The following is a 17807-nucleotide window of genomic DNA, read 5'->3' on the forward strand; positions in this document are numbered from 1 at the left end:
AGTCGGAGCCGTGAGTGGAGTTGCATGCCACCACCAGGCGACACTGGAGAGGTGCTCGGATGAATTCTGGCACCTGGGGAATATTCAAAAGTTGAGGAATTTTCTGGAAGCTGTAGTAATCACCAGGAATAATAAGCAAAAGTAAGTAACTTTCTTGAGCATCATGAATTATTACAAACAATTCAGATGACTTTTACAGACATTAGTGCGATGGAACCAGATGTCTTTCAGTATAAAGCCATTCAACTACTTAGGCCTCTTCGTACATTTCACAGACCACAATAAATTATTAACTTATTCAGTGAGTAAATTTAAGGGTGTTGGACATTACAGATTGTACTGTATTACTATTTGGTATGCTTAATACATACGTTAGTAATGTAGAAACCATAACAAATTATACATCCTACTAGGGGAATTCTCTATTGTATATAACGACCCAGTCTGGCCTGAAATTTGTCTTGATTAATTCTTGATTGTTATAATTTGTTTTGTATGATTTATATATAATTAGAACTGTAAATGTTATTACAAATTACCGTATAAATTGTTGTGGTAATGTAATGTAACTTGCACTGTCTTTTTGTTCCGAACTACGGTATTATTTGAGCTAATAATTTAGAATGTTTGTATTAATGCAAACTAATATCATTAGGGTATACTATTTGAATATAAAGTTATACCATAGTTTGTGTATTTTAACAACCTTGCTTTCTTATAATACTATTTTTGTATTGTTTGTGTAATTAGAGACATCTGAGAGTTAATGCAGGGTACACAAAACTAATATATTTACATAAATTAACAAGTGACACATTCCCTGAATCGAACATAATATAAAAAAATGTCCAAATATACTTTTCATCCAAGTAAGCATGCTATGTCTGCACACACAGTCACTCCAGGACCAAAACTAAAGTATTTAAATTGTTTTTGTCTTGTAGATTAATCCCTTGTTTGAAGTGACAGACACACAGATGCATGTTCCTTCTATTATAGACATCGGAGTTAGCTCATCAGCTAATCACGAGGTAAGAGTATAAAGAAATATGCAATGTTTTTGTTTTTGATCCAGAGGTTGACATATTACAAGAAAAATGGCATATTCTTGTTTGCCCGGTCATTGGAGTCAGTTAGGTCACTGAGTTTAACTTTTTGCAGACCACACCATTGTAGTGTCTATCTGATAAAGTATGCTTCTCCTAAAATACCGACTGTCTAAAATATGATGCACCTCCAGGAGAAGTAGCTTAACAAATGTTTTCAATACAGCGCCAGCATAAAGTCTTGTCACAGAGTGCCTTTACCAAGCACACCTTTAGAATAAAATGGTAAGCATATATCAGGTAAGTGAAACATACATATACACATATGTATGTGTTTGTGTGTGTATATGTATATAAATATATACATAATATATATATATAATATATATATATATATATATAATATATATATATACATTATATATATATATATATATATATATATATATATATATATATATATATATATATATATATATATATATATATATATATATATATATATATATATATATACATACATATATATATTGCCACTCTCAACTCCAAAAAGTGGTAAATCCTCCACAGGAATAAAGCACTCGCGGGGGCAGTTTGAATCGTTTATTGTGAAACAAACACAGCAACCAGCAAAACAGACGCGTTTCGGTCGTAACCTTCTTCTATGTTTACCAAAGCGTCACTCAAAACATCATTATAACCAGTGTGCATGGAAATAGATAAAGGACAAAAACTCACTGAAATTAGAGTCTACAACACGGGCGCCATTTCCACATGTCGATATACATATAGCATTCAATCAATGTGGGTCGAAAAAGTACTGTGCTTTAAAATAAATATCATAAAGCAACTCAAATTCCATGGAGTAAATCACAATCCATATTATAACTCATAAAGCCCTCAGATGGGCATGACCACACAGAATAAATCCTTATACATTCACATCGCACAATCTGTCAATTAATATTCATAGAAGCGGTTCATAATATACAGTGAGAACATCATGTTCAAAATTCATCATTCATAAGGGAGGGAAATGATAGATTAATCAATTCTGGGAGAATAAAAATCACAGATTATAAGAAATAGCAATATCAATATATACACAATGAAGATGCAGCCAATAGGTAACAAGTAACAAGTAACAAGGTGCTCTTGAGCAGAATGTCCTCTATGAGGGACCTCATTCGCCCAAATGGACTGCAAGTTCCTCATGCATATTCAATCCCCCTGGCACCTTTGTCTGCAAGTCAATAATGTATCTCGACTCTAGTCTCCGGAGTCTAGTGAGTCTGTCCCCCCCTCTAGGATTGTTGGGAATATAATCCAGGCCAAAGTATCCGAGGAGATCCCTGTTGCGATGATGTACTTGGTCAAAATGACGTGCAACAGGGTATCCCTCGTCAAAATTTGCAATGGCACGCATGTGTTCAAGTATCCTAATCTTCATGGGGTGAACAGTACTCCCTATATATCGAAGACCACAGGGACAATAAAGACAGTAGACACTATAGGGTGTGGTACATGTAAGAAATTTGTTCATTCTCCTCTGGAGACCCACCCCTGGAATGTCATAAGTAAGGACCCTCTTGCTCGATTTGCAGGCCTTACATTTCCCGCAAGGGAAAAAACCTTTCATTGCCCCAAAAGGTGATTTGGGAATGTCCACTAGATGACTCTGGACTAACTCATTTTTTATGGACCTTGCTTTCCTGAATGTTATCAAAGGTTTGGGAGGAAGATCAGCAACCAAACTCTCATCTGTCTGTAAAATATGCCAACTTTTTCTTAGAATTTTCTTTAAAAAGGAGGCATTTCTGGAATATGTGGTTATAAACCGGAACTTTTTGTTGGAGTTCTTCTTGGTTTTGGCATATTTCTTTTTAAACAGATTCTCACGCTTTATGGCATTAGCTCTTTTATAGGCATTAGTGAGAATATCATCGCTATACCCCCTGACCTTAAAGCGTTCCATACTCTGTTTGGCAGCAATTTGAAATTCCCTTTCATCAGTGCAATTCCGCTTAATTCTGAGGAGCTCCCCATAGGGAATGCTCCGTACCAGGTTGGTGGGATGACTACTCGTCGCTACCAATACAGAATTGCCAGCAGTCGCTTTGCGGAATAACCTGCTTTTCAGTTCTCCTGATTCAATGTAGATATTGACATCCAAGTAATTTACGGATGTCTCACTAACTTCTCCTGAAAATTCTAGATTCACATCATTCTGATTCAATACCTTTATATATTCCTTGGCAGATTCAGTGGTACCATTCCAAATGATAAATAGGTCATCGATAAATCGATGCCAACTTATCACTTGCTCAGACCAGGAGGCGTTGATTCCCCCCAAGGCTGTCGCCAGTAGGTAGTTATAGTTAGGACCTACTTTCCATAGGAAATCCACAACATTCTATTTGGAATGACTTTGGCGTCGGTGGACGAATCTTCGCAAATTTCTCCAAGAAAATGGCCTGCTCGGTTCCGCTCCTTCACTGAAAGTTTGAGGGTAATTCATCAAGTGGGGGCCGGGAAAAAAGGGGGGGTCCCAAAACGTGTTTTTCCCATGCAATTTTCCATAGGGACATTTAGCCAGGGCTACACCCGAACGGCTGAATGGAATTACATCAAATTTGGCAGAGAGGTAGAGTTCGGCTCGCAGATTGTGCTTTTTGTTAAATGGGGAAAATCCGTTCAGTAGTTCCTTGGAAAATTACAAGTAAAATCATAGCGATATCTAGAGACGGAGTACAGCACGCCTACGGAAATCCATACAATTAGGAGGACGAGCTGCAAGCTGCATGCTGATTGGCTGTCAACTGTGCATAAACACTCCAAACCAGGAAGAGTTGGCAGCCATCTTGGTAAATCAAAGTTGATAAATAAGGAAAGGGGGTAGGGTAGAAACATCCTGACCCTCTAGGCTTGCTCAGGGGGTCGTACGTGGATCTTTAGACTCAATTTTAAATTTTTTTTTAAATAAAAAATCGGGGGGTACACGTATGGTATACCTACGCGGTGGAAAAGGGAAATAAAAAATAGAAGTCCGTTTTATTCATTAGGTCCCGGGGGAGAAATTTCGGGGGCAATTCTTTTCATAGTGGGGGGCTTGTAAGGTGCCCCGAGCACCGGGGAACGCCACCCCTCTGTTGTTTTATTTTGAAGTATGCGGGGGGTGTTACGATTCTCTTCCCCTCAGTCTCGGGGACCGTCACCCCGACGAGGTTTTTTTTTTAAAATATTTTTTTTTAAAGTGTTTTCAGCTCTCCCTCTCTCTCTCCCCGTACACGTTGCGGGGACCGCCACCTTCCTGGGGCAGTAATATGTAAAATGACCTTCCAGCCCCGGGTACCTGCACTCCCCGGGGTTTTTTAATGTTGGGAGGGGGTCGCGGTGCCCCCCTCCTGGAACCCTTGGTGGCCCTGGGGTCCACCATCTCCCATGGTCGGTTCTTGCAGTGTCTCGGGGTACATACTTCCGGGACACTGCTGTTTGGCATGGTAGGGCGGTACCGTCGCCGCTTTCACTTTTCCACAGGAAACCGCTTTCCTATTTGAAAAAGGGAAGAAGTTAATCTGCTCTCTCTTTCAAGTAAGAAAGCAGATTATTTTTCGGAAGAGAGAGCAGCATATAAGGTGATGTCTCTGATATAGCAATGCGGGCTCACGAAGGACACGGGGAGACCTGTGCGATCGTGGCACCGTTGGGGCTAAAAAAAAAAGGTATTTTTAAGAACTAACTTTACTGGTCACAAAAAGAGCTATATTTCTATGATAGTATGTAAAACTTTCCGGTTTTTTTTTGTGCACCAGTTGTACTCTCTACGCATGCGCAGCCTCGTTTCCAAGCCCACTTTTTTTCTTTTTCTTCAAGTTCGCCAAGCAAACCTCTCCTCATTTCAGGTATTAAATTTGCCGCTTTCTTTTCCCGGGCCGCGTGTTTCATCCGCTGCTATACTTTTGTAATATATTAATAAGCCTATTGTATCTATATTTATTTGAAATGTAGTGTCGAGGTGCCAAACATTGATTACATACTCCGTCCAGCGCCATTTTAGTAGTTTTCCTCCGTTATTTTTATTATACCGGTTACTTTCATTTTACCCTCTGCATATTTTTTCTGTGATCGATGACATTTCCTGCCACAGACACCACGGTGTTTGTCCTTGGCCTCCGATGTTATCAGACTTGGTCGCACGTATACCTAGAAACTAATTTGAAAGACGTACTCTCTACGCATGTGCAGCCTTGTTTCCAAGCGCACGTTTTTTTTCTTGTTCTTCAAGTTCGCCAAGCAAACCTCTCCTCATTTCTGGTATTAAATTTGCAGATTTCTTTTCCCGGGCTGTGTGTGTCATCCGCTGCTATACTTTTGTAATATATTAAAAACATATTGTATTTATATTTATTTAAAATGTGGTGTCGAGGCGCGAAACGTTGATTACATACTCCGTCCACCACCATTTTAGTAGTTTTCCTCCGTTATTTTTTATTATACCTGTTACTTTCATTTTACCTTTCGCATATTTTCTCTGTGATCGATGAGATTTCCTGCCACAGACACCACGGTGTTTGTCTTTGGCCTCCGATCTTATCAGACTTGGTTACACGTATACCTAGAAACTAATTGGAAGGACGTAAGCCACAGCCATTACAACGCGTGTTCGTCAACAAAAAGACATTATTAAGATTATGCGTTTATCATGCGTGATGAATGCATACTAGTTGTAAAAGCATTTGTGGTAATGCCATATGCGTGCTAATGGCTTTGTGGTGACGATCAGGCATTGTAATGGCTGTTTCCTCCCAGGACACTGCAGAAACCGGGTCTGGGCGTGGTGGACTTAAGGGCACCAGGCAGAGGGCCACGCAGCCCCTTTCATACAGTATAGAAGTGTTTGTGGGGTTATTGTTTCCGTGCTTTGAGGGGCGTCGTTGAGGCACACACACTTAATTTTGTAGGGGGTAGGCATTGCATGGGGAAATGTCGCCAGAGGTTTGTAAATGTGGTACACATTGTTTCGTATTAGTTTGATTTCTTTACCATGTTGTAGTGTATCCAGAGAAAATATAACTCAGTACTTTTCAATCCTAGTCTTTAACATCTTACTATAGTACTTCAACATTTTAAATATTATTTTTATTGTGGATCGTCACCCCCCCCACAAAGAAAAAGTAGTATGTACTTTTAATTAAGTTTTATTAAAAGAATAACTGTAAACGAAACTTAATGATAACTATATAATAAAGAACTAGAAAAATAACTTTAAAAAAAACAATAGTATAAACAAATTGTAAAGTTGACTCCAAAAGACGTATGATTGGTAATCTGCAAAACAAAAAAGAAAATTAGAGTTTAGAATTATGTAGATGTGACTAAATGAGCTGAAGCATTACAAGTCAAGGTAACACTATGATGTTACGTGTGCAGTGTGCCTGGCACATTTCACTTCTATTATAGTGCAGCGTTCAAGTGGTGTCTATATGGAAGTGCCTACTGCGTCACTGACACAAAAGTTGCACAACGGGATTGTAAATATGGCGATCTATTTCTAATGCATTGTAATGAAGGCATTGTATATCTAGGCCACTGTGCTTACCGTTGTATAAACACTGCGGCCAGTGGAATTCAAAACTTGAAGACTTCTTTGGTTTTACATGTGAAAGCAGACAGCATTTTCTATAACTTTAAAAGAGAAAGAGAAATGATATCACAGAGAGTGAGAGAAAGAAAGAGAGAGAAAACAACATTGAAACTATCTCGCAGAGTCTGGAGTTGAGATTTTTTCTTGAAAAGTTAGACGTAGATTTACAAGCTCCTTGCGTCACTTTTCCCATATTAAAAGTGACAGTAAAGTGGCGTAATAAGCTTGTAGATCTGTTTGTCAGACGGTTGTAACTTATCTGTTGTCACTGCTCGGAGGTAATTAAATATTTTACACAGTGAAGCTGCTGCACACTACCCACTGTCTCCTTTCACAAATGAAGGTAACACTACAGTTTTACGTGTGCAGTGTGCCTACTACATTTCAGTTCTGTTATAGTGCCGCGTTCAAGTGGTGTCTATATGGAAGTGACTACTGCGTCACTGACACAAAAGTTGCACAACGGGATTGTAAATATGACGACTTATTTCTAATGCATTGTAATGAAGGCATGGTATATCTAGGCCTCTGTGCTTACCTTGTATAAACAGTGCGGCCACCGGAGTTCACAACTTGAGTTCAACTGTTGTTCTAGACGTCAAAGCAGACAGCAGTGTCTATAAAATTAAAAGAGAAAGAGAAATGATGTCACAGAGTGAGAGAGAGAAAGAGAGATAAAACAACATTACAACTGTCTCGCAGAGTCTGGAGTTGAGATTTTTTCTTGAAAAGTCAGACGTAGATTTACAAGCTTCTTGCGTCACTTTTCCCATGTTAAAAGTGACAAAAAAGTGGCGTAATAAGCTTGTAGATCTGTTTGTCAGACTGTTGTAACCTATGTGTTGTCACCGCTCTGAGCTAATTTAATCTTTTAGACAGTGAGGCTGGTGCACACTACCCACTCACTCCTTTCACAGGTAATTTGTTGTTGTTTCGGAAACAAAATTGTTTGTCACCTAGTGCCATTGGCGTGATTGAAACATGGTGCTCTATGTGTGGAAGAACCCTTCACTGTAATCAAGAGAGTTAATCATTTCAATTCAGATAAGGTTGTATACAGCAGAGTGGAGATTGCAGCGTCTAAATCTTTAAAAAAGAAAGAGAAATGGTGTGAGAGAGTAAGAAACAGAAATGGACAAAGGATATTAAAACGTGGGAGAGACACACACGACAGGGGAGGGGTATGGGAAGCCAGAGACGCAACCAGTCAAAAATAACGGGGGAAGGGGCTCTAAAAAATTTGGCGATGGGGCTTTAGTTCAAGCAAAAAGAAGAGTGGAGCTGAAGGGGCTGTAAGCGGTGGGGGGGATTATCAAAGCACTCATTAACAAGCAAAATGTCTTTAAAAGACCTGTCACGTACTCTGGTGCGAGTGTGTGTGGGCCCAGGAAGCTATGTCATCCTAGCTGAAGCCCCGTTAGCCCAGTTTGTTTTTGCACTTGCTGCATACTACATATTCTCTCCTTTGACAGATAACTTGTCGTTGTTTCAGAAACAAGCTTGTTTGCTCACCTTGTGCTATTGCTGTTGTCCGTGTTACATAATCCATTCTGAAGCTGTACATCTAAAAGATATTAAAAGAAAGATGTTATGATTGGTAATTCTTGCTATATTAATTTGGAGTTAGATAATATCGCGCTTTTATAGACGTTTGATTGTCGGATTTCTACGAACTGTTTGTTTTAAGAATATATTTCGGACATTTCAGCGATTATAAAAACTTTACTGCTATTAGGGAAAAAAAAAAACATATACATTAATACATTATGTAGCAGTGCGTTCGTCTAAAATACTAAGTCGCATTTTTGTATGTAGTCAGCTACAACCCTTTGACTCCTTGCGATGCATACTCAAGTCTCACTGCTCACCTTTTCGTGGAAAAGACACCTTCTTCATGAGGTAGTTCCGATCTCCAACAAAGAAGTCTAATATATTGTGCTGAGTCTTGATATCTCTATGGCTAACGATATATTTGTGCTCCCATCATCATCATCGCAGATTCTTCACCCGCTCAGTGCTTCGGGCACCACTAACTCAGTGACCAAAGAGGCCACGCATGTGGTAGTGGGCCCCTTGTTTGGTGCTTTGGGAACAACTCTAAAATGGCGTAGAACACGTGTGCCCCGTCTTTTTTTATGCATAGGGTCACGTGTGTAATGACAGATGTGCTGGATAGGTGTGGTGTGGGTGTATACCAGCCATAAGAGAGTGTGGGTCGATCTGACAACTAGACCTGCAACTAACAAATCACTACAATGGAAATCTGGGCTTTGTACTGTTTTTGTGTTTTTCTGGTTGCGTAAGCACAGTGGGCTGTACTAACGTATTCAGTCTTGATTATTTTACCACCTCCCCCAGGGGCTTTTAAATGTTGGGGGAGGGGTCAATAATTGTGTTGACTTTTCTTCTTTAGTGTGCAGTGCTATATTGTTTTATAAAATGTGTAAGTCTTCAAACTATCTTTACTCTTACGATGTACGTGCAATATTTCTGTAATTGATTTTGAAAGTAATTTTCTCTATTTTACAGTTTAAAAAAACAATTTTTATGATTATCCCAGATAATGTTTTCTCTTAATATGTACATTAAATACATAAATATATGTTTTTGAATAATTAGAATCTTACGTGGAGTACGTGTATGGGGCGCCGTATATGACATTACACGGGATATATATTTTTTTTATTAAAAAGACGCAGGGTACGCGTTTTGAGTGAAAAAGAAAAAAAATCGTGAAGCCCGCTTTATTGTTAATTAGCCTCCAGGGGGGTCAAATCTCTGGGGCTATTTGTTTTTCATAATGGGGGGCCTAGAGTGTCTCCCCTGCGTGTGGATCGATACCCCCCGGATGTTTAACTATATTTATGCGGGGGGACTCGTGGCCCCCTGGAATTCTGGGGACCGCTTTCTCCTCCACTCTATTCCCTCCCTCCTCCCCCACCTCCAGGGGCCTCTTCTTATTAAAAAAAACTGTGGAAAGGTGTTGCAAATGTGGTATTTTGGTTTTGTTTTTGTCTTGTAGAGGATCCAAGGGAAATATAACGTTTTTTTGTAGAGCTACTACCTTTCTGCCTGTTACCATAGTAACAGTTCATGGATCACTTGCGTGAGTAGAGAGGTTAGAAGTTCACCACAATATGTTGGTAATTGAAATACTTACTGTGCTGGAGATTTATATTTATTTTTCTCATAGGAACCGTTAGTCGTAGAAGAAATTTGTGGAAAAGTTTTATTAAGGATTCCTTCCTGTTCGGGGAGTATTAGGGTAACGTGCTCCAAGCGGGACTTTACGAAGTTTAATGTTCATTGGCTGTAAAGTATTAAAAGTAGAAGGTTTGGCAGTCATTTCTTGCTCGTCTTTGGAGAACATGGACATTTCATTAGCTAAAGTGTTCCGAACACAAGTTTGCTTCTTATTGGGTGAGAACGGTTCACTGTTGTCAGTGATATTTTGATGCATTTTCCAAAGGAGTATGGGGAAAGAAAGTAGTAGAGGGTAAGTTAGAAAAACTATTAACTGTGTACAGTGCCCATAAGGTGGTGGAGAGGAATTATGAGGTAAACAATTTTTTATATATGTTTCAAGGGCCATTTATATAATTGCCGTGTGGTGTATAAATCACGGCGGAAAAATGACAGTGTTTTGCGCTGTTTTCTTTTATCAAGTTTGCAGGTGACATACTTCTTAGTACTACTATTTACTTATAATGTGGTGTTTACTTTCATGATGGGGAGGTGTGGTTGCGCGGCAAAAAAATCAGTCTAGGTTTAAAACAGTTTTTATTAAGCAAATACAAATAAACTTTCTTCAGAAACTGTTGCAGTATATATGAAAGGGGTGACAATTAAAAATTGAATTTCATATAATATCAGTTAAGCGTGGCTATATAGTTCATTTTTGTGCTACAGTTTGTAAAAGTGTAGCCCCACATTTTTGTTGATGTAAGAGGGCATCAGTTACTTTTAGATAAAGTAGAATAGAAGTGCTTCAACAAACACTTCCCGCACTACATTATCTCAGATCAAGAGAACAAGTAAAACAGTAAAATCTAAATTGTTTCATATTACATAGAAATGCATGCATTATTATTGTTAAAATTTGTATTCTGTATAATTCAGAAACATGCTGTCGTAGTGTTTACAAGTCGCAGACTGTTCCGCTAATAAATCACATACTCACCAAAGAATATATAGAATGTTACTTTTATAATATGTAGTACACGTCCTATATATTCTTTAGGGAGAAGGTGAATAGGAATCACAAATAAGAATAGAAATTAGAAAATAACATTCAGAAATGTAGGGTTTTCTTAAATATTTAAAGTAAGAAAGTATGCATGATAGCTATATTTTAATACATATAAAAATATTGGATCAACTTTTTATAAATATTTGATAATTATATTACAGATGGCACTGAAAAATCTCCCTTTCCTCTTCTGTAGCAATAGGAAAATCTATTATAATATAACGATTGATACCATTGTTACAGTAAAAAGAAAAGGAAAATAAAGTTATGTATTTAACAGAACATCCATAATGGAATAGTTTCGAGCGGTAATTATTTACTGAACTTCTTTTCTCCGGGAGGTGAAAAAATGTGATGTCCCTGGCGACGGGTCATAAACTCCTCTGAGATCATGACGGTGAAAATAATAATATGTATATATTCTCACAGCATATGATCACAAGGGGAAAATAGACTGAAAACCGCAAGTCGGTAACGTTGCTTACTTATCGTTACTCTTTGTGACGACGGATCGGGAACTCCACTAAGATCACCAAGACTGTTAATGTTATAATATACACATTAACAGTATGTGATCTCTAGGGGAAAACAAAATAATAAGTGGAAGATGGTGACATTGATTGTAAATGTTTAGGGTTTTCGTCGATGGGTCACTCACACCTCTTGAGCGAAGTACAGTATCAATGTTATAATATAAAAAGTCACTATATATATAAGGTAAAAGGAGCCAGAAAAGGAGTAATATTTGTTATAATATATCTGTTTTTAAGAACAAGCTGCTGACGTTACAGAGAAAAAGGGAAAAATATGCAATAACATTTTTTCTACATATAAATGTTTAAATATTGACAAATAGTCACAATTTATAACTAAGTACTATGCCTATGCCATCTTGAAACAACTTTGCAACTCCGGAATATGTTTGTTGACGTAAAAAGAGAATCCGATGCTGGAAAATGGAACCTGCAACAGAGATTGGCGATTCAGAAATAACTCGGGAAAACTAAACTAATTGCACAGTAGGTGTGGTTTATATAGTTTTTAGTTGTTTAGTAGTCTATGGAAGGAAGGTGTGGCTCCGCCTATGTAGATGGCACGTTTTGCAGTTTACACGTGCTCACGTTTTAACTGTTTTTCGTCTGCACATGTTCGGAAACGTTTCAAACTGTGAAGCTGTAAAGCTTTCGATTTTGATAGTAACACGTACAAGGTATTATTATCTACATACGTTGGAGAGTTTAAAAAGTGTTACTCGGAAAACTGTGTTCTTTGCATTTTCATCATTAAAAGCATCTAAATAGAAGACGTATAAAAAAATATCGTTATCATTAGAAAAAAAAAAGGTTTAATATTTGTTATTTTTATGGTTCTTAATTTAAAAAATGCTACCATTTGTATATCGTAACCCTACCCTCGGAAAGGTGTGCTGGCGCTTGGGGCTTTGGGAAGGTTATTAAATAATAAATGCCCTTTTCTATGCACCTGTTGACTTGGCTTTTAAACTTTTAATTGCCTAATCTGTATATTTACACTTCCTCCAAACATTTTTGTACTGCTATTTTAGTACTGCAGTGAGCCATTCAGCAGTATGTGTTTATGTATACATTGTTCTAAAAGTGAAGCTACTGTACATTTTGCCAGACACTCTCCTTGCAGAATTGTAATAATTCAGCCAGTACCCAAGTAGCAATGGTGTAAAGTGGGCCTTAGGGCAGGGACTGCTTCAAAGTCCTATACACTATGCATGCACTCTTCTATGTATGGGCACACTTGTCTTTTATAGCTTTTATTATCCAGTCTATGTTCTTACACTTCTAGCAAACTCTTTGTGATTGTTGATTCAGTATTGTAGTGAAGTATTCAGCAGAATGCCCTTCTGTATGCACTGTACTAAAAATGAAGGTCTGCCAAATTCAGACAGACACTCTTGTTGCAGAACTGTAATTATCCAGTCAGTACTCAAGTAATCATGGTGCAAAGTAGGCCTTAGGCCATGTACTGCTTTAAACCTGTATAGAGTATGCTTGCACTCTTCTATGTAGGTGTACGTTTGTTTTTTATACATTCAATTGTCCAGTCTGTATTATTAGACTTTCACAATCACTCTCACTCTACTGTTTCAATATTGTAGTGAGCCATTCAGCAGTATTTCCTTTTATATGTACTGTGGTAAAACTGAAGCTCTTATAAATTCAGTCATGCACTCTCTTTGCAGAACTGTAATCATGCAGTCAGTACCCAAGTAATTATGGAGGAAAGTAGGCCTTAGTATATGGACTGCTTCAAACTCCTATTTACTATGCATGTACTGTTCTATGCACCTGCAAATTTTCCTTTTACATTTTGAATTCTCCGGTCTCTATCCTTACACTTCCAGCAAACACTCTGTCATTCCTCCTACAGTTTTGTAGTGACTCATTGATCAGTGTGTAGTAATCTATTCTCTACATTCAAACAGTAATCAGGAGATGTACAATAAGTGGTACATTCCCAGAGATATGGCAGTTATTGTGCACTGTGATATCAGCACAATGGATGCACCGTATTTACAATGTAGTGTGTTATTGAGCAAAAACGGCACAGATATGTGATGTATTTGTGTTGTGAAGGTGGTGCATTGCTTGACTTGCGTTCCAAGTGCAATGCAGCTCCAGCAATGCTCTTGGGCTTCTATGCTCACAAAGCTGTGTCAATCCTTACACCTGTTTCAAGCAGGAGCAGGGTTTTGATGTAGCATAGCACTAAAAGTGACTGAATGAAATATTATAGATATTCACTCAGTCACTTTTAGGAGGTGTTCCTATGCAAGAACACTTGCACTCCCCCCCCCCTCTCTGCGCAGGAAAGTGTCTTTCTGGCGCAGGGCTTTAGAATATGATGCACCTTCCATAGGCATCACATTGTAAATATCAGGTACTATGGTACATCTTTTGCAACACGGCAGCATCACAAAAGTGACGGAAAAGATGTGTAAAAGAGGTACAAGGGGGTTGTAAATTCGCTCCTAACACATACAAATTCACCCAGGCAGTTTCACTAGCAGTGCACATTGAAGTATAGACTTCTAACATATTTATATGGATGCGTTACATTAAAGTGCTTCGGAGGTACTACAGTATAGTACAGGTAAACAACTTATACATTTGTGCTGCAGCACTCTCTTATACTTTTTGCACTTTCACATTCACCATACACTACTAATTCATTCGTTCATTTATGCACTACACATTCATTCTGAGAAAGTTTTACGCACTAATATAGAAATATAGTTCTTTTCTAAGCCAGTGGAGGTAGTTCTGAAAAGAAGTGTGTTTTTTCTTTTTAGGTTTCTATTTGTTTTTTATTTTTTCAGGAAGTTTTTAGATGTTTTTTTTTAACCCAAAAAATTTAACTGGAAGCAAAAAAACTGTGGAACAGAAAGAAAAAAGAAAAAATATATATATTATTGTTTTGGGCAACAGTGCTCTTCACAATGAGGCGACTAGACTGCTCACTGTAACAAATGAGTTCTCTGCAAAATTTACAATGAATTGTAAGATTTGCAAACTGAGGCACACTAATAGGATGCAGAATGTTCGGAGGAGGTGGTGGTGCTTTTGAGGTAGAAGGAACCGCAGGTTGAGGGTTATCCTGGAACCTTTGTCTTGTCATCCTTCCATAATTATTTGGATGCACATTTTTGACATGGTGAACCATGGAGACTGTCCCGAAAGAGTACTTTTTAGTGGGGTCAGCCCTGGAAAGTGTAACCTCACAGATCTTGCATGTTACTTTTGGTACATTCACGTTTATCTGTCCCTCCGGAAATGAAGAAAACTTCCAAATGAAAGTTTCTTTTCTCTTTTTCTGAGGTGGCTTAGTAACAAAATGTTTCTTAGAGGAATGTACTGATGAAGTCTCTAAAAGAGCAGCCATTGTAGAGTTTGGTTGTAAAAGACTACATCTCCACAGAATAGATGTTTTTCCTGGGAAAGTCGAAGTAGGATAATCAAAATGAGAGGGGTATTTCAACAGTTGGAATAGGAATTATTATGAACTAAAAAAAAAAAACTCTCCTTTTATGGTCAGATGACTTTGTGTACTCTTACAGTGCTCTTAAGATGCGAGTATGTACGACGTACCTTTGCGATTTGCGTAATTGCTTTTAAAAGTAATAATTGCTTATTGAAAGTTTAAAAAAAAGTTTTTTCATGTTTGACCTAGATACTGTCTTCCCTTAATATGTACATTAAATACATAAATATATGTTTTTGAACAATTAGAAACTTTTGTGCCGTATGCTTACGGGGCGCTGTATATGACGTCACGCAGAAGCGTTGATGCGATGTGCAAGGTCAAAGTGTATCTGTAACAAGTGCGTGGCTATGCGCAGAGGACCATTTGCCGTACAAAGTGTGGTGTGATCACTGTACGCGTACGGTGCGATTATCCTAAAAAATATGAAAAAGGAATTATAGAGATTTTAATTGTAAAAAATGGAGAAAAAAATGTGGGATTTAGTTTTGTTATTATTTTACATTAAGAATATGAAATATAATTTAAAAAATAAAATTAATAAAAATATTTTTCATACAAATTTAAGAAATGTGTATAAAAAGAAAGAAATGTAATAATTTATACATTTAAAAATTATCATTTACTAAACCTTTGAAATTCACTGAAAAAACCATAGGTTTCAGCCACGGTATAGTTAGGAATTAGCATTTAAAAAACCTTGCAAATTCACTGAAAAAAACATAGGTTTCAAACATGTTATAGTTTGCTGGAAATTTCACTCATACAAAACCATTGAAATTCCCCCGTTATAGTTAGTTCAGCTAACTATAACTTGCGCGCCCGCAATGCACTGTTGATGACGTCACATATTACATCACTCATGACATGGTCAGTGACATTACTCATGACATCACTGATGACATCTCAAATGACATCACTGATGACATCATCCTTGTGAAAGAATGGCAGACCTCCTCTCACCATAATATAACCTTTGATAGACACATTCAAAAATAGAAACTACAATTTTCAAACAAAATGGAGATACCAATACCAGTTACAACAACCTATTCAGTAATTCCAACATCTACATACACATCCACTCATTCATCAACAGTTCTATATAGTCACTCATACATGTACTCACTCATCATATGTACTCATACACCTATACAACCTGTTACACACCGATATTGATCCATAGAGTTACTTACACACATACTCACACATGCAAATAAACTATCAAACATCCATTTATTTGCATATACAGCTTTACACACACCACTACACTTACTTTTACAGAAACATACACATACTTACTCTCTTAAACAATCACCTATAGAAACACATACTTATTTATACAGGAACTCTTCCAATCTCTCACTCTCATATATACTCACTTATAAACATTAATACTCACATATAGTAGTTTAAAACATATGTACTTACTTATAAAGATAGTATCGAGACAGTCATTCACTCACTAACACACCCATACACACACTCATCCACCCATACAGTCATCCACACATGCTGTCTTCAAAATACATACAAACAGTGAGTTACTCATTCATGCATCTATGCGCTAAGTAATATTCTCCACCGAACCATACAAACATTCATACTGATAGTTAAAAACAACTAATAACTGATATAGACACTCATGTAGCTACTCACATCCCATGCAACCACTTATACACAAAGTGAGACACTGATAAAGATATCTAAATATTTAAAAATTACTCGGTAATACTTGTATTCACTAAGATACACTTAATCAGTTCGTTATACAATCAATTTAAAAAAAAATCATCCATTTAGACACTTATCTACCCATTTATTTTTATATCGACCTTAAGATGTACATATATAAAACATATTTAATTTTCCGAAAAACACACATTCACTGGATGATGTCATCAGTGATGTCATTTGAGATGTCATCAGTGATGGCATGAGTGATGTCACTGACCATGTCATGAGTGATGTAATATGTGACGTCATCAACAGTGCATTGTGGGCGCGCGAGTTATAGTTAGCTGAACTAAAAATAACGGGGGAATTTCAATGGTTTTGTATGAGTGAAATTTCCAGCTAACTATAACGTGTGAAACCTATGTTTTTTCAGTGAATATATATATATATATATATATATATATATATAATTTATTTTTTTCACTGAAAAAACTAGGTTTCAGGGACGTTATAGTTAGTTGGACATTTTACTCATACAAAACCAGAGAAATTCTGCCGTTATAGTTGGTTGAGCTAACTATAACTCGGCCCCCCGCAATGCACTGCTGATGATGTCACATATTACATCACTCATGACATGATCAGCGACATCACTGATGACATCACTGACATACCTAATGACATCACTGATGACATCATCCACTGACTGTCTGTTTATGTAAAGTTTAAATATGTTTTATATATATCTATATATATATGCCAAGTTGTATTGAAGTATGAGTGGGTGTATGAGTGTCTGAATAGATGATTTAGTAGGTGCATGACTGATTGTATAAGTGAGTGATTAAACGTGGCTTACCAAATGCATGGGTTAGTGTCTAAACTGTGTAAATATCTGTATCAGTCTGTCATTGGTGTGTAAGCCGCTGCATGGGTTGGGGAGTACTTACATGATTGTCTATATAGGTTATTGATTGGTCTCTGTGTGGGTGGGTGGGGATGTGTGACTCTGCATAGATGTCTGAGTGGGTAATTAATTGGGTATATGGGTTCAAGAGTGCATCAAGAGTGCACCTGTGAAGGGCTGTATGGGTGGGTGTGTGTATGTGTGTGTTGGTGAGTGGATGGATGTCTCAGTGGTACATGTGTGAGTAACTACATATGTGAAAGGCAGTAT

At 37.5% G+C, this 17807-nt stretch overlaps 1 protein-coding gene across 3 annotated transcripts in view; it reads left to right on the forward strand.

The window, feature by feature from the left end:
- The window catches only part of LOC144816539 (uncharacterized), a 1138385-nt gene that overhangs the window by 466559 nt on the left and 654019 nt on the right, over window positions 1–17807 (forward strand). For all 3 annotated transcript variants that reach the window (XM_078674268.1, XM_078674269.1, XM_078674271.1), the window contains exon 12: window positions 945–1031. In XM_078674268.1, the coding sequence (XP_078530394.1) occupies window positions 945–1031 (87 nt within the window). The remainder of the gene's footprint in view (window positions 1–944; window positions 1032–17807) is intronic.

The sequence above is a fragment of the Lissotriton helveticus genome, chromosome 1_1, assembly GCF_964261635.1.
Source record: "Lissotriton helveticus chromosome 1_1, aLisHel1.1, whole genome shotgun sequence".
NCBI classification, from domain to species: domain Eukaryota; kingdom Metazoa; phylum Chordata; class Amphibia; order Caudata; family Salamandridae; genus Lissotriton; species Lissotriton helveticus.